Raw genomic sequence first — 17,677 nt, 5'->3', positions numbered from 1 at the left:
CTTAGCATTGTATTTCCATGATGTGTGAGTTCCAGAGCTCTTTGCTAGTGAGAAAGTAAATAAAGTCATATCTGATCTGGGATTTTATCATTCCATTGAGTAATGGAAAGTCAATAAAATAATCATAGAATTAAATGTAAAATACATTTGTGATCATTTTCATGAAAGAAATACCTTGGATTATGAGAGTGCAAAGTAAGAAGAAATGTGCTTGTCTGGAAAGTCAGAAAAGGACTGAACCAATGTCCACAGAAGTAAACCAGTGTCAGGGCGGAGAGGATGGGAGAGGCATGAGCCACCTAGCTCAGAACTGGGCTATGCTAAAGATGCTGTCAGTGTCGAGAGCAGTGTGGCATGGAGTATTTGAATGCAAAGGGTGGTTTTTTGTTTTTTGTTTGTTTTTTAAGTTAGAGGACAGCACAAAAGATGTGTTTATCAGGTTATGGATAAGGCAAGCTGGGAAACATAACTTGAAGGATTGATGGGCCTGGCCCTGTTTAAAAGATTCTAATAATCCAAGATAAGGAGAGGATTACATTTTGTCAGTAGTGTGATCCTTTAATTAGTAGTCAGGCTCTTGTTTGACAAGATTGAGACTTGTGGTTGTCAAAAAGGCTGGAATCATTAAAGCAGGGTAGTTACATGCATTTCTTGGAATACTTTTCACTTAGAATTTACCCATATACATTTGTTGCCAAAGTTTAGCTGTAGACATATGATTTTGAGAACTGGCTCATAATGGTTTAGTTTGCTAAAAAGTCATGTTTGGGGGGCTGGTGAGATGGCTCAGTGGGTAAGAGCACCCGACCGCTCTTCTGAAGGTCCAGAGTTCAAATCCCAGCAACCACATGGTGGCTCACAACCATCCGTAATGAGATCTGGTGCCCTCTTCTGGAGTGTCTGAAGACAGCTACAGTGTACTTACATATAATAAATAAATCTTTAAAAAAAAAAAAAGTCATGTTTGTACTGATTCATCTAAAAGTAACAGTGTCAGATTCTTTCAGGTGTAATGAGAGCTTAGACATATTTGAAGTAATCCGACTACAGAGGCATCTTGGATTTAGTTTTGTCCTGGCCTTTCAGTTATTTCACCCACAACTAATATTTTAGAAGTTCATTTTTTAAGTGTCTTACTTTTAACTATCTGTTCAGAACAATTGGCCTATTTTTTCATATTCACTTTCTTGGTTTATGTAATATTTAATGATAGTGCAACTACAGAGCAGCATATACAAAAAGCATAGCCCTGTAGGGCAGCAAGTGTCTGTGACAGGTGGGAAGCAGGGAGTGAAGTAGGCTCAGGCGTTGATTATGCCGTGCACTTAGAGAGAGAATGCCAGTCTGGAGCATTCTAAGTGCAAGTCCCTTAGAATTTCTGCTGTTTAAAAAAAGCAGCTGTTTGATGTGAGCTTAAATAATAAGAGGCTTGTACAATGTATAGTTTTAAAGAGCATTAGAAAAATTGAGTGACAGGAAATGGGTCTCAGGGTAGTTGTCACATTGAAATCCCAGTGAGAGTAGCATGCCCAGGTTGAGTGACTTAAGGAAGGACATGAGACAGAGGCTTTCTAAACAGTTGCCCTTAACCTTTTATGACCTGTGAATGCTTCACTCAGAAGAATGCATGTGAATAAAAATTAAAAGTTTGCACGCCTTCAATTACAGTTGTTTCTTTGTTACTAAACTTTCTGTAGCTATGATTAACATGCCTCCCAGAACAATGTAAAGGGAGCAGTTGTTTGCTTGGCTGTCAGTTTTCAAGGTTTTTGGGTTTTGTTGATTCCCTAGTCCTTGCCTTTGCTGATTTTTGGGCCTTTGGGGGGAGTAAGAACATCATGGTTGAGGGAGCACACGAGAGAGACCAGCCACGTCGTAGCAAACAGGAAGCAAAGAGTAAGGAACCAGGTAATAGTAAGCTGTAGACTTCTTCCAGATAGTCTCTACTGCCTCCCGGAGTAGAGCCGTCAGTTAGCAGCCAAGTAGGCAACACATGAGTCTATGTAGGGCACTTGATGTTAAAATTATAATACTTTCAGAATTTATATATTTATAGGTGGACTACAAGAATATGTTTGTTTCCTCTGGTGTTTTCTGTTTTTTTTAATTGATTCACTTTACATCCCAATCCAAGACACCCTCCTTCCTCTCCTCTTAGTCCCACTTCAGTCCCATGCTCCTTCTCCCTTTCTCTCCTCCCCTTCTCCTCAGAGAAGGGGGAGGATAGCCCATGAGTACCAGCCTGCCCTGGCACATCAAGTTGAAGCAGGACTAAGCATATCTTCTCCCACGAAGGCCAGACAAGGCAGCCCAGCTAGGGGAAGGGGATCCACAGGCAGGTAACAGAGTCAGAGGCAGCCCTTGCTCCTAAATTGTTGGGTGACCCACATGAAGACCAATCTTCACGTCTGCTACAAATGTGTAGGAGGCCTAGGTCCAGCCCAGGCATACTCTAGGTCCAGCCCAGGCATACTCTAGGTCTAGCCCAGGCATACTCTAGGTCCAGCCCAGGCATACTCTAGGTCTAGCCCAGGCATACTCTAGGTCCAGCCCAGGCATACTCTAGGTCCAGCCCAGGCATACTCTAGGTCCAGCCCAGGCATACTCTTTGGTTGGTTCAGTTTCTCTGAGCCCCCATGGGCCTGGGCTAGTTGATTCTGTTGGTCTTGTTGTGATGGTCTTGACCCCTCTATCTCCCTCAATCCTTCCCCTCACTCTTACACAAGACTTCCCAAGCTCTGCCTAATGTTTGGCTGTGGGTCTCTGCACTTGCTTCCATCAGACGCTGGATGAAGCCTCTCACAAGACAGTTATGCTAGGCTCCTGTCTCCAAGCATAGCAGAGTATCACTAATAGTGTCAGGAGTTGGGTGGGTCTCAAGTTGGCCATTCCCTCACTCTGCTTCATTTTATCCCTGCTCATCTCGTAGCAGGACATTTTTTGGGTCAAAGGTTTTGTGGGTAGGTTGGTGGCCCCCTCCCTCTACTGGAAGTCCTACCTGGCAACAGGAGGTGGCTACTTCAGTCTCTGTATCTCTAGCTGCTAGGAGTCTCAGCTAGGATCATCCCCAGAGACTCCCTGGAACCTCCCCTGTCTCAGATCTCCAGCTTGCCCCAGATATGCCCCACACACACGGTTTTTGTTCTCTTTCCCAGTCTTCATCTGTATGCCCTGGCCCTATAACTGGTCCCCACCCTGTCTTCCTCCCCACCCCCTATTCCATCCAATACCCTCCCTTCATCCACCTCCAGTGTCTATTTTATTTCCCCTTCTGAGTGAGATTCAAACATCTTCCCTTAGGCTCTCCTTCTTACTTAGCTTCTTTGGGTTTGTGGATTGTACCATGATTATCTTATACTTTACAGTTAGTATCCACTTATAAGTGAGTACAGATCATGTAGATCTTAATGGATCTATCCTCACTCAGGATAATATTTTCTAGTTGCATCCATTTACCTGAAAATTTCAGGATATCTTTGTTTTTAATAGCTGAATAGTATTCCATTGTGTAGATATGTCACATTTTCTTTATTCATTCTTCAGTTGAGGGACATCTAGGTTGTTTCCAGTTTTTTACTATTATAAATAAAGCTGCTATGAACATGGCTGACCAAGTGACCCTGAGGTATAGTGGAGCATATTTTGGTTATATGCCCAAGAGTACTCTAGCTGGGTCCTTGGGTAGAACTTCTCCCAGTTTTCTGAGAAACTGCCAAGTTGATTTCCAGAGTGGTTGTACAAGTTTGCACTCTGAATAGCAATGAAGTGGTGTTCCCCTTTTTTCCACATCTTCACCAACCTGTGCTGTCATTTGATGTCTTAATTAGGGTTTTAATTGCTGTGAACAGACACCATGACCAAGGCAACTCTTATAAAGACAACATTTAATTGGGGCTGACTTACAGGTTCAGAGGTTCAGTCCATTATCATCAAGTCTGGAACATGGCAGCATCCAGGCAGGCGTGGTGCAGGAGGAGCTGAAAGTTCTGCATCTTCATCTGAAGGCTGCTAGCAGGATACTGGCTTCCAGGCAGCTAGTGGGTCTAAAAGCCCACACCCACAGTGACACACCAACTCCAACAGGGCCACACCTTCTAATAGTGCTACTCCCTCGGCCAAGCCTGTACAAACCATCACACTTTGAGTTTTTGATCTTGGCCATTCTGATAGGTATAGGATAGAATCTCAGAGTTATTTTGGCTTGCATTTTCCTGATGACTAAGGACATTGAATCTTTCTTTAAGTGCTTCTCGGCCATTAGAGAGATTCCTCTGTTGAGAATTTTCTGTTCTATACCCCATTTTTAAATAGGGTTATTTGGTTTGTTAGTAGCTAATTTCTTGAGTTATTTTGTATATATTAGATAGTAGCTCTCTGTTAGATGTAGGTTTGGTGAAGATCTTCTCCCATTCTATAAGCTGCCATCTGGTCCTATTGATGGTATCCTTTGCCTCAGGAGCTTTTCAGTTTCCTGAGGTCTCATTTATTAAGTTGTTCTTAGTAGCTGAGATATTGGTGTTCTGTTCAGGCATTTGTCTCCTGTGCCAATATGTTCAAGGCAGTTCCCCACTTTCTCCTCTACTAGATTTAGTGTATCCAGTTTTATGTTCAGATCTTATTATTTGCTGATGAGATCACATATTTTAAGGTAACCAACACAAACAGATCTAAGAGTGCGCACCTAGAATTTGGGCTGAATGGGCAAGTGTGATCATGAACGACTGGGCAACTCATCTGTCCTTGAGTTTCCTCCTCTATAAATTGAGATGCTCATCAGCACCTCTTAGGAAGATGTTCTAAGAACTGAAAGAGTTAATGTGTCTAAAGGCTCTGACACATACTTGGTTTGGGGTGCTTATAGCCTGTATCTCTCACAGGATCCACGTTCTTTTGTTTTGTTTTGTTTTGTTGCAGACAAATATGGTGTGCTAAGAAGGTGTTTGAGAGACACAGAAAGGATTCTTACTTTTCAGATGCTAGATAGATTACATAATTTCTAGCACTGTAACATTCTAGAGATTGGCATCTGGGAGAACATAAGTTAGTGGTAGGGTTGTGTATGTATGTAAGGTATATGGAAGCACTAAGATTGCCTGAATAGGACTTTGCTTCCTCCCCAAATTGTATAGCACCTTCTTCTACTGGAAGATAAAATATATGTTATTAGAGTGGCTTCTATCTTGGTTTCATTGCTGCTATACAGAATATGCTGTTCTAGCTTCATTCTTTAGGTTGACTTGTTAGATCCTGAAAGTTGTAATTTTCTTTTTTGATTCACTTCAGCCTTTCTGAGATCTCAACCTATAATTATAACACATACCTAATACAACACAGACTTTTATTCAGAATATGCTAAACGTTTTATAGCACTGATTTTATTATAATCTAGAAAATCAGGTTCCTAGCATTCAGGAAGATTTTGATTTTTTACTCATTTACTGATAGACTGATTCTGGAATTCACACTACTTGCATTTGAATCAGGGTGGTGGCTGCTGCTGCTGCTTAAATTATTTTTTCTCTCTTGAAACTGTCACCATAATTATCCTGGGAACTTCTAAGAGGGACAAAGAGAGGTAGGGAGTAAGGAAGAAGCCATAGGATGGAGGACTCCTTTGCCAACCGAGGCCATAAACTGGAATGGACTAGCTCTTCTCCACACACTTGATCATTTGTTTATCTTTCCTCTAGATCACACCTTTTGGCCAGTTTCATTAATTACTATGAACTTATTTCCTTATATCTGAAATAGAATACCTGAAAGTACCACTTCACTGGCTGTGGTGAGGATTGTGAGTCGGTATGTAGAAGGGTGTGCTTAGCTGAGGGCCTGGCATGGCCTGTTCCCTCTCAAGGGTTGGATTCTTTCCCTCAGGATTAGTCTAGTCTAGCATTAATCCATGGCATATCAAGTGTTGGTACTGATCTAGTTCTTAACTGAACTGAATCAGAGTGGAGAGCCTTTCTCATAAAGCTTTCTTAGTCTAGTAGGTAGATGATAATAGAATTATGGGTTAGATACAGGGAGTTGTTAGCAAAGTAATAGGAGCAGTGATCTGGATTAAAACTGAGTCCAAACTCAAAGTGGTCTCATTAAAGCATTTAACTCCTGAAATGGTATTGAGCATAGCCATTCCAAGACACATTTGAATTCCAAGCCTTCCTCCTCTTTTCCTCATCTCTCTTCCTTTATCTCTTTTCCTGCTCCTTCCTCCTCCTCCTCCTCTTCCTCTTCCTCCTCCTCTTCCTCCCCCTCCTCCTCCTCTTCCTCCTCCTCCTCCTCCTCTTCCTTGAGGAAAAACATTCAGGGAAGCTGCTCTACCCACAGGGCTAATTCTTCAGTCTGGAGGGGCAGTGCCATATATAGGATTGTGTCTCCCACAGGCTTTACTTATGAAACACATGATATTGACCCAGGAAGCCACAAATCATTTCTGCCTAGAGATTTAAAGGAGTTTCTGTCTATATGACCTTCAGTTCTGGGTATTTTAATGTTTTTAAGTGTAAAGCCCTCCTTTGTTTTATATGATGTCTTTATATTGCTTGGTTCTAAGAGAATAGATAGAGAGGAATACTTGAAGTACTTTATTTATCTGAATTATTAGACTCATATTAAGAACTGTCTTGGAGGACTGGGAAGATTGCTCAGTGGTTAAAATGCTTACCATGCAAGTGTGAGGGCCAGAGTTTGAATCTCCAGAACCCACAAAAATGATTGGTTGGCTTTGTGACCTTAATTCCAGCAAGACTGGGAGATAGACAGGATTCCCAGAGCAAGCTGGTTAACATATTGGTGAGCTCTAGATTTGATTGAGTCTGCCTCAGAGAATAGGGTAGAAGAACAATCAATGATGATACCTAACATCAACTTTTAATCTCCATATACATGCGAACAAGCATGTTCACATATATGCAAATATGCATACATGCGCACCACACACGAATATGAAAAAGAAAAGGGAAAAAAAACTCTTGGAGACTGGAGTTAATGATATTAATAATGATAATATTGATATTATTATTATTAATGATATTTAATAATAATAATGATATTCACCTAGAATCTCAGACATTGGGAGGCTTATGTAGAAGGATCTAACATCAAGGCCAGGCTGTGGAACATACTGAGACCCTTTCAGGAAAAGAAAAAAAGAAAAACAGAAAGAAAGATAGATTGATCCAGAGGTAGATATATACCTATATACCTCAGTGTTTTATCTGATGTCTAAAATGTTCTACTTGTTCCTGAGTTAGGCTGGTTAGCTGGCCATAATAACAGTTACTTTCTCAGACCTAAAAATATTGAGGAGAGAATAACATTTAGATTGAAAGCAGAACTTCATCAGAAGTGGCTAGATATGTAAATACTGAGGGCTAGAGCTAGAAATATGTTTGGCAAAAGGCTAAATAAATTATCAAAGAACTATTTGAAATAGCACCAAGCATGTTTTTCCCTTGAATGAGTGTTTGTATGTGTTGGCTGAGAGCATTAATTTTATTTCCATAAAATACTATTCTGCCAATGTGGTATTTTAATTTTTTTCCTTTTCTTCAGCTTATGGGATTTTTTTTCTTTTCTTTTTCAGCTTATGGGAAAGTATTTCTAGTTCGTAAAATAAGCGGCCATGATGCTGGAAAGCTGTATGCTATGAAGGTTTTAAAAAAGGCAACAATAGTTCAGAAGGCTAAAACTACAGAGCATACAAGGACAGAACGACAGGTTCTGGAGCACATTAGACAGTCACCATTTTTGGTGACATTGCACTATGCTTTCCAGACAGAGACCAAGCTTCATCTCATCTTAGGTAAGTGTCCATTGTTGTCATACTTTCTCTGAGAACATTTTTCTTTAGGTCTTGAGGCAGCATAGTTTGGACTTAATGAAATTGTTTTGCCTCTCATTCTCTTTGTGGTGGCATTTCCTTTAGCATCTTGCTCTGGAAGTGAAGACTCTTCCCCCACCCCAGCATGAAGAACTTTGTACACCTCTATTCCACACTCCGTGATTACTCAGTGTGCATCCAACCAGAGTAAGGAACTTGACAGCCCTGTGGGCCCTGATTGGTACTTAGTTCTCAAGATTGCACAGGTCTGGGTTGACAGGGGACAGTTATGGAAGCTGATAGTGAGAAAACATAAACAGAATGGTATTTCTGGGGCTACTCTTCATGTTCTGGTGGGAAGCCTGAATATAAAGGGAGTACCCTGCTAATCCCTAAACCCTTTCATTCCCCATAGGTATTTTCTGAATCCTTTCCTTTCCTCCTTGGCCTGTTGTTTATGATCTTTGGGAAAGCCCCAGCATATAGTGCCATAGAAAAATGGGACACTTTTCTGGTCCTACTAGAAGTAAATGCCAACACTCTGAGTGTCGCACTCTGACATAGTTGCAGATTTCACGGTACTATTTGCAGATATGTATCATAACTTCCTCCTGGAATTGGTGTGAGAATTAGATAAGCTAGAATTGCATGTTGCTCTGGAAGCAGTATCTATTTAAGTGTCAAGAGTATGTTCTTGTTACTTAACCTTCACCATATCTGACTCCCAGCAAGATCCCTTGGCCCTACAAGAGCCCCTCTCCAGTATGTAGAGGTGTTGGAAGCTGCATGTACTGAGCTTGCATATCTTGTATACTCTTGAAAGTTAAGATTGGGACTCAGGTCTGACCCAGTGTAAAGTCTGCTCTCTTTTGGTGAAACAAAGCTGTCTCCATTTATTGATTAGTTGTAAGAGTTTTTAAATATGTATGTGGCAATTTTATTATATGCTCTTATTATCTAAAATTTGGAGTTATTTTTCTGCCATGAAGTTACATGTTAGGCTAACTGTGCATTGTTTGTCATCAACTAAGAATACCAAATCTTATATATGAGTATAAGACAATCACTCATGTCCTATCAGAGTGCCTAGCAACCTCATCTTCTTCCCATTGTTCCAGTGTCAACTGGCCCTGTGTTCTGCCTCCTGTGTACATCCACTGTATTAAGTGACTATTTATATTTGTTTTGTTAAATTTTTTTCATACATTATATTTTGATCATTTTTTTTTCATTCACACTGTTTTTCAAAAGACCATTTTCACACTATTAATCCTATCCAGGAGCATGGGAGATCTTTATATCTTTTGATGTCTTTCTCCAATATCGTCAAGGTTTTACTATACGGGTCTTTTGCTTGTTTGATTAGAGTTATCCTAAGATCTTTTTGAGTTTATTATGAAAGCTACTGTTACTCTGATTTCTTTCTCAGTCTGTTTATCATTTTTGTATAGGAAAGCAAGTGATTTTTGAGTGTTATTTTTCTGTCCTGCTCCTTTGCTGAAAGTGTTTATGAATTGTAGAAGTTTGCTGATAAAGTCTTTAGCATCCCTTATGTGTACATTCATGTCATCTACATAAAGATTCTTTGACTTCTTCCTTTCTTGTTTGTATTCCCCTTGACCTCCTACAGTTGTTTTGTTGCTGTAAAATAAGACTTAAGTACTTTGAGTTTTTTCTGTTTCAAGTGCTTTCTGTAGAGCTGGTTGGTGAACAGAGATTGCTTACATTTGTTTTTTATAGTAAAAGGTTTTCTCTCTTTGTGGATTATAATTGCATGGGATACTGGTCTGAGCTTGTATGTATGTGTTTTCAGAAGTTGTTAGAACATTCATTTGCCTCTTCTGGCTTTCAGAAGGAAAAGTCAGGGTTATTCTAATGGGCTTGCCTTTCCTAGTTTCTCCTCTGAAAATACCCTATCCTCTCACCTCTCCCCCTGCTCCCCAACCCACCCACTCCCACTTCTTGGTCCTGGCATTCCCCTGTACTGGGGCATAGTACCTTCACAGAACCAAGGGCCTTTCCTCCCATTGATGACCGACTAGGCCATCTTCTGCTACATATGCAGCTAGAGACATGAGCTTTGGAGGTACTGGTTAGTTCATATTGTTGTTCCACCAATAGGGTTGCAGATCCCTTCAGCTCCTTGGGTACTTTCTTTAGCTCCTTCATTTGGGACCCTGTGCTCTGTCCAATCGATGACTGTGAGCATCTGCTTCTGAATTAGTCAGGCACTGGCAGAGCCTCTCAGGAGACAGCTATGTCAGCAAGCGCTTGTTGGCATCTGCAATAGGGTCTGGGTTTGGTGGTTGTTTATGGGATGGATCCCCAGGTGGGGCAGTTTCTGGATGGTCCTTCCTTCAGTCTCTGCTCCGAACTTTGTCTCTGTAACTCCTCCCATGGGTATTTTGTTCCCCCTTCTAAGAAGGATCAAAGTATCAATACTTTGGTCTTCCTTCTTCTTGAGTTTCATGTGTTTTGCAAATTGTATCTTGGGTATTCTGAGCTTCTGGGCTAATATCCACTTATCAGTGAGTGCATATCATGTGTGTTCTGTTGTTATTGGGTTACCCCACTTAGGATGGGGTATCCTCCAGATCCATCCATTTGTCTAAGAATTTCATAAATTCATTGTTTTTAATAGCGGAGCAGTACTCCATTGTGAAAATCTACCACATTTTCTGTATCCATGCTTCTGTTGAGGGACATCTGGGTTCTTTCCAGCTTCTTGCTATTATAAATAAGGCTGCTATGAACATAGTGGAGCATGTGTCCTTATTATAAGTTGGAGCATCTTTTAGGTATATGCCCAGCAGTGGTATTGCTGTATCTTCTGGTAGAACTATGCCAATTTTCTGAGGAACCACCAAACTGATTTCCAGAATGGTTGTACCAGCTTACAATTCCACCAGCAATGGAGGAGTGTTCCTTTTTCTCCACATCCTCGCTAGCATCTGCTGTCACCTGAATTTTTGATCTTAGCCATTCTGACTGGTGGGAGGTGGAATCTCAAAGTTGTTTTGATTTGCATTTCCCTGATGATTAAGGATGTTGAACGTTTTTTAGGTGCTTCTCAGCCATTCGGTATTCCTCAGTTGAGAATTCTTTGTTTAGCTCTGTACACCATTTTTTAATAGGGTTATTTGAATTTCTGGAGTCTAACTTCTTGAGTTCTTTATATATATTGGATATTATTCCCCTATTGGATTTAGGATTAGTAAAGATCTTTTCCCAATCTGTTAGTTGCCGTTTTGTCTTATTGACAGTGTCTTTTGCCTCACAGAAGCTTTGCAATTTTATGAGGTCCCATTTGTTGATTCTTGGTTTTACAGCACAAGCCATTAGTGTTCTGTTCAGGAATTTTTCCCCTGTGCCCATATCTTCAAGGTTTTTCCCCACCTTCTCCTCTATAAGTTTCAGTGTCTCTGGTTTTATGTGGAGTTCCTTGATCCACTTAGACTTGAGCTTTGTACAAGGAGATAAGAATGGATCAATTAGCATTCTTCTACATGCTAACTGCCAGTTGAGCCAGCACCATGTGTTGAAAATGCTGTCTTTTTTCTACAGGATGGTTTTAGCTCCTTTGCCAAAGATCAAGTGACTGTAGGTGTGTGGGTTCATTTCTGGGTCTTCAATTCTATTCCATTCATCTACCTGTCTGTCATTGTACCAGTACCAGTTTTTATCACAATTGCTCTGTAGTACAGCTTGAGGTTGGGGAAAGTGATTCCACCAGAGGTTCTTTTATTGTTGAGAATAGTTTTTGCTATCCTACGTTTTTTGTTATTCCAGATGAATTTGCAAATTGACCTTTCTAACTCTGTCAAGAATTGAGTTGGAATTTTGATGGGATTGCATTGAATCTGTAGATTACTTTCAGCAAGATAGCCATTTTTACTATATTAATCCTGCTAATCCATGAGCATGGGAGATCTTTCCATCTTCTGAGATCTTCAATTTCTTTCTTCAGAGACTTGAAGTTCTTATCATACAGACCTTTCACTTCCTTAGTTAGTGTCACACCAAGGTATTTTATATTATTTGTGACTATTGTGAAAGGTGTTGTTTCCTTAATTTCTTTCTCAGCCTGTTTATCCTTTGAGTAGAGAAAGGCCATTGGTTTGTTTGAGTTAAGTTTATATCCAGCTACTTCACTGAAGTTGTTTATCAGGTTTAGGAGTTCTCTGGTGGAATTATTCGGGTCACTTATATATACTATCATATCATCTTTAAATAGTGATATTTTGACTTCTTTCTTTCCAATTTGTATTCCTTTGATCTCCTTTTGTTGTCTAATTGCTCTGGCTAGGACTTCAAGTAATATATTGAATAGGTATGGAGAGAGTGGGCAGCCTTGTCTAGTCCCTGATTTTGGTGGGATTGCTTCAGGTTTCTCTCCATTTAGTTTGATGTTGGCTACTGGTTTGCTGTATATTGCTTTTATTATGTTTAGGTATGGGCCTTGAATTCCTGATCTTTCCAAGACTTTTATCATGAAGGGGTGTTGGATTTTGTCAAATGCTTTTCAGCATCTAATGAGACGATCATGTGGTTTTTGCCTTTGAGTTTCTTTATATAGTGGATTATGTTGATGGATTTCTGTGTATTGAACCATCCCTGCATCCCTGGGATGAAGTCTACTTGATCATGATGGATGATCGTTTTGATGTGTTCTCGGATTCAGTTAGTGAGAGTTTTATTGAGTATTTTTGCATTGATATTCATAAAGAAAATTGGTCTGAAGGTCTCTTTCTTTGTTGGATCTTTGTGTGGTTTAGGTATCAGAGTAATTGTGGCTTCATAGAACGAATTGGGTAGAGTACCTTCTGTTTCTATTTTGTGGAATAATTTGAGGAAAGTTGGAATTAGGTCTTTGAAGGCCTGATAGAACTCTGCACTAAACCCAGCTGGTCCTGGGCTTTTTTTTGGTTGGGAGACTATTAATGACTATTTCTGTTTCTTTAGGGGATATGGGACTGTTTAGATCATTAATCTGATCCTGATTTAACTTTGGTACCTGGTATTTGTCTAGAAATTTGTCCATTTCATCTAAGTTTTCCAGTTGTGTTCAGTATAGGCTTTTGTAGTAGGATCTGTTGATTTTTTTTGGATTTCCTCAGGTTCTATTGTTATATTTTCCTTTTCATTTTGTTAATTAGGATACTGCAATATTAATATTCTTTCTGTTCTGTACATTTAGTGTTTTGATTATTTTATGTCATGGGTATTTATTTTCTGGTCCTGTCTAGTCGGTGGTCTGTATTCTACTTTGATAAGGTGCATGAACCAAAAGCTGGTAAGAGTCTAGATTTCTCCATCCTGCATTATTGCATTATACCCTGCCCTTCTCTTTCTCTCTGATGTCATACTCTCTCCTTTCTTCTGGCTGGATCCCCTCTTCTTCTTTTGTTTTTTATTATTTATTGCAACTACTTCAGTTTTCTCTCTTTTTAAAAATAAATTGTATTTTACTTTTAAAAGAAGATAGGAATTTGATTAAATTCCCATTAAATCACTTATTTTCTATTATTTTTAATCTCAGGCATTATCCCATAATCAAATACAAATAAAATAAGGAAATATTTCTTATACCAACCCAAGAATGGAATATGGCCCAGGCAACATTTTCTTTCCACAGTAAGTTTCAGTATAGTAAAAAACATGCCATTCTGTCCACTAGATTTATTTGCACAGTTGTTCTTTGTCCACGGTGAAAGCCATTTTTTTATTTGAGTTTAAAATTGAACTTTCTAGATATTCAGTACAAGAATTGTTATACACTATACTTTGGTTCCGTTATTGTTCGCAGTACTCTGATACCAGGGATTTCCAAATAAGGTGTTATGCTTAGTTCCTATGTTGATCTCTAAGACTGCCCTAACAATATCACGGGCTAGGTTGCTTACCCACATGGATTTATTTTCTCAGAGTTCTAGTCACTACAGGATTCAAGTGTTGACAGGGTTGGTGTCCTCTGTGGCTTATAGATGACTTTCCTCTTTTTGCCTCTTTTATATGGTCATTCCTCTGTGCGTGTGTGGCCCTGATGCCCCCGCCCTCTTTTTATATAAGTCCTGTTCTTGTAAAGATACTGAGCTAATGATCTCATTGAAATTCTAAATAAACTCATTCTCAGTTACTTGGGCTAGGGCTTCAAAATATGAATTTTGGATATCCTCAGTTAGACCATTAAAATCCCTAATATTTTTTTTATGTTATTATTAACTGACTTTATCTAGTATTTCTGTGAGGTTATAACAAGTCTTTACATGTTTAACTCTTTAAGGCTTTGTCTTATAGGAAAATATCATAGATGTTTAAAACAAATAGAGAATAGCACATTTAAAAAATTCTGTTATGAAAAGGTATCTCACACACATACACACTATATAGAAGAAGTTTTTTTTTTTAATATTTTTTATTACTTATTTTCCTCAATTACATTTCCAATGCTATCCCAAAAGTCCCCCATAGCGCCCCCCACTTCCCTACCCACCCATTCCCATTCTTTTGGCCCTGGCATTCCCCTATATTGGGGCATATAAAGTTTGCAAGTCCAATGGGCCTCTCTTTCCAGTGATGGCCGAATTAGAAGAAGTTTTATTACCTTACACTGTACAGTTATTGACTGAAAGTTTGCCTTCTTGTTCTTCAGTTTTAGGATGGTGAAAGAGTAGTATGTATTCAGGAGTAATTGTTCTCAGATTCTGAACTTTGATTCCCCCTCAACCAGGCTAGCAATATTTGACACTCTTCTCCTGTGATGTGGTCAGTGTCATTGAGTCACAGTGCAGTCACAAGGGGAACACATCTAAAGCTCTGCTGCATTGTATTGCTAAGCTAGGCTATTAAGTATATTAGGTATATTTAATGCATTTCCAACTTAGTATTTCAACTTAAGTGGATTTATCAGGACAGAGTACTGTCATAAGTAAAGAAAGCATATGTATCCTTTTGTTAAGACTTAGAATAGCCTAATAAGTCTTTAAAAATATGTGTATGTTTGATCAATGAGAATCTTGTGTAATTAATTAATTATTTATTTATATTAGTTAGTGATATCTGCCTTTTCTGTGGTGGTTTGAATAAGATTGGCCTCCATAGGCTCATATATTTGAGTGCTTAGTCATCAGGGAGTGGCGGTATTTGGGAAGGACTAGGAGGTGTGGTCTTGTTCCAATAGGTGTGCCCGTGTTGGAGGAAGGTGTCACTAGGAGAGAGGGGGGTGGGCTTTGAAGTTTCAAAAGCCCAAGCCAGACCTAGAGTCAGTCAGCCCATCAGTCTATACCTGTCTGTCTCTGTCCCTGGATCAGGATGTAACACTCTGCCATTACTCCAGTGCCGGCCTGCATGCTGCCATACTCCCCACCATGATAATAATGGACTAAATCTCTGAAACCAAAAGCTAGTCCCCAATTAAGTGCTGTTTTAAAAAATAGGAGTTGCTTTACTTATGTCTCTTCACAGCAATAGAATAGTGACTAAGACATTTCCCAACTAATATATTTTTATTTTCTTCAATACTCAGTTGTTGAATTATTCTACAGCTGTCAAATAAACTACCTTGAATGGAGTATCTAAGCAATGATTTAGACTTTTTTAGATTAGAATGTTTAGAATTCTTATCATTCTAGGGAGCTGGGGAGGGCATTTCTCTACTGCTTTGGCTGCTCTCATTTTCATGGTATGTAGTAGAAGAGCTAACTGGTCAGAAGATCCATGGTAGATACAGTTTCATATCTGATACTTGGTGTTATTGTTGGCTGGGCCACCTTGTTTCTCCCCAGGGCTACTTTCCATCCTTGAGGACAGCAATTCAGCTTCTTTAGTCTGGCAGTCTGAGAGTAGCACATGAAGACTGGTGGAGGTGGCACAGCTCATCCAGGAACTCAGGCAGTCATTCGATCAGCACATGATCGCCTAGATTTATCTCTTACTGAGGGGGAACAGCAAAGAGTTTGTAGTCATCTACCAAACAAATATGCATTCAGATGTAACAAATTAAAAATGGTTTGACTAATTCAGGAAAACTTCCTTCCCTATGTCTTTTTTTTTTTTTTTAAATTGGATATTTTCTTTATTTACATTTCAAATGTTATCCCCTTTCCCGGTTTCCCTCCCTCCCGGAAACACACCTAACACATCCTCCCTCCCCCTGCTTCTATGAGGGTGTTCCTCCACCCTCAATTACCCTACACTGGGGCATCTATCGAGCCTTCATAAGACCAAGGACCTCTCTTTCTATTGATGCATGACAAGGCCATCCTCTGCTACATATGCAACTGGAGCCATGTGTACTCCTTTGTTGATGGCTTAGTCCCTGAGAGCTCTGGGGGATCTGGTTAGTTGATATTGTTCTTCCTATGGGGTTGCAAACTCCTTCAGTCCCTTCTCTAACTCCTCTATTAGGGACCCTGCACTCAGTCCAATGGTTGGGTGCTAACATCCACCTCTGTATTTGTAAGGCTCTGGCAGGGCCTTTCGGGAGATAGCCATATCAGGCTCCTGTCATCATGCACTTCTTGGCATCCACAATAATGTCTGAATTTGGTAAATGTATATGGGATGAATCCCCAGGTGGGACAGTCTCTGCATGGTCTTTCCTTCAGTCTCTGCTCTACACTTTATCTCCATATTTGCTCCTGTGAGTATTTTGTTCTCCTCCTAAGAAGGACCAAAGCACCCACACTTGGGGCTTCCTTCTTGAGCTTCATGTGGTCTGTGAATTGTATCCTGGTTATTTTTAGCTTTTGGGCTAGTATCCACCTATCAGTGAGTGCATACCATGTGTTTTCTTTTGCTATTGGTTACCTCACTCAGGATGGTATTTTCTAGTTCTATCCATTTGCCTAAGAATTTCATGAATTCATTGTTTTTAATAGCTGATTAGTACTCCATTCTGTAAATGTACCACATTTTCTGTATCCATTCCTCTGTTGAAGAACATCTGGGTTCTTTCCAGTTCCTGGCTATTATAAATAAGGCCAGTCAGAATGGCTAAAATCAAAACCTCAGGTGACAGAGATGCTGGCGAGGATGTGGAGAAAGAGGAACACTCCTCCATTGCTGGTGGGAATGCAAGCTGGCACAACTACTCTGGAAATCAGTTTGATGGTTCCTCAGAAAACTGGACATAGTATTACCCAAGGACTCAGCTATATCACCTCTGGGCATATACCCAGAAGATGTTCAAACATGTAATAAAGATACAGGTTCCACTATGTTCATAGCTGCCTATGTCTTTAAGCTTATTCTTCTGTTGAAATTGGGAAGTTAGATATAAAGGCTAGATAGATTGAAGTTAGACAATTGGGGTTGGACTATACAGTAGAAGATGCTGTATATTTTATATTATAAAACATTAGGAGAAATCTATAATCTGGTCATTTCTAATTCAGAATGCTATAGTTGGATTAGTAGATGACTATATGATTCCTTCATTACCTTCTTACATTTTTCCCTTAAAAGTGAATATGTTCTGTGTGGTGTTTTGACAGTATATGATTTCAACATACTAAAACAGATGGTTCATGTAGCAAAAAAAGTTCTGTAAACTTTATATCAATTCATAAAGATTTTCCTTGCTCTTTTAAATTTCTGCACAGTATTCCATCCACTCCATTATGTACTCACGCAGTTCCCTAATGCTGGGTCATTAAGTTGTTGTTTGCCGTCTTATTGATGCTTCTGGGTTTAACTTACACATCCATTGTTCTCAACTTCTACAGAAAAGCCACATGGGAAAAATCTGTATTCTAACCATCTGTGATTGTGTCAAATACCATTCAATTGTATGAGAGTATGCATTTCTTTTTTTTATTATTATTATTAGATATTTTCTTTATTTACATTTCAAAT

At 39.5% G+C, this 17,677-nt stretch overlaps 1 protein-coding gene across 1 annotated transcript in view; it reads left to right on the top strand.

Moving 5' to 3' along the window:
- The window catches only part of Rps6ka5 (ribosomal protein S6 kinase A5), a 172,188-nt gene that overhangs the window by 62,927 nt on the left and 91,584 nt on the right, over window positions 1–17,677 (top strand). The window contains exon 3 of the mRNA XM_021178733.2: window positions 7,586–7,804. Within this exon, the coding sequence (XP_021034392.1) occupies window positions 7,586–7,804 (219 nt within the window). The remainder of the gene's footprint in view (window positions 1–7,585; window positions 7,805–17,677) is intronic.

Source organism: Mus caroli, unplaced genomic scaffold (genome assembly GCF_978045245.1).
Source record: "Mus caroli unplaced genomic scaffold, Mus_caroli_1 scaffold_14, whole genome shotgun sequence".
NCBI lineage: Eukaryota > Metazoa > Chordata > Mammalia > Rodentia > Muridae > Mus > Mus caroli.
The sequence above is the reverse complement of the archived record's forward strand: the minus strand, read 5'-3'. Positions and strand labels throughout refer to the sequence as shown.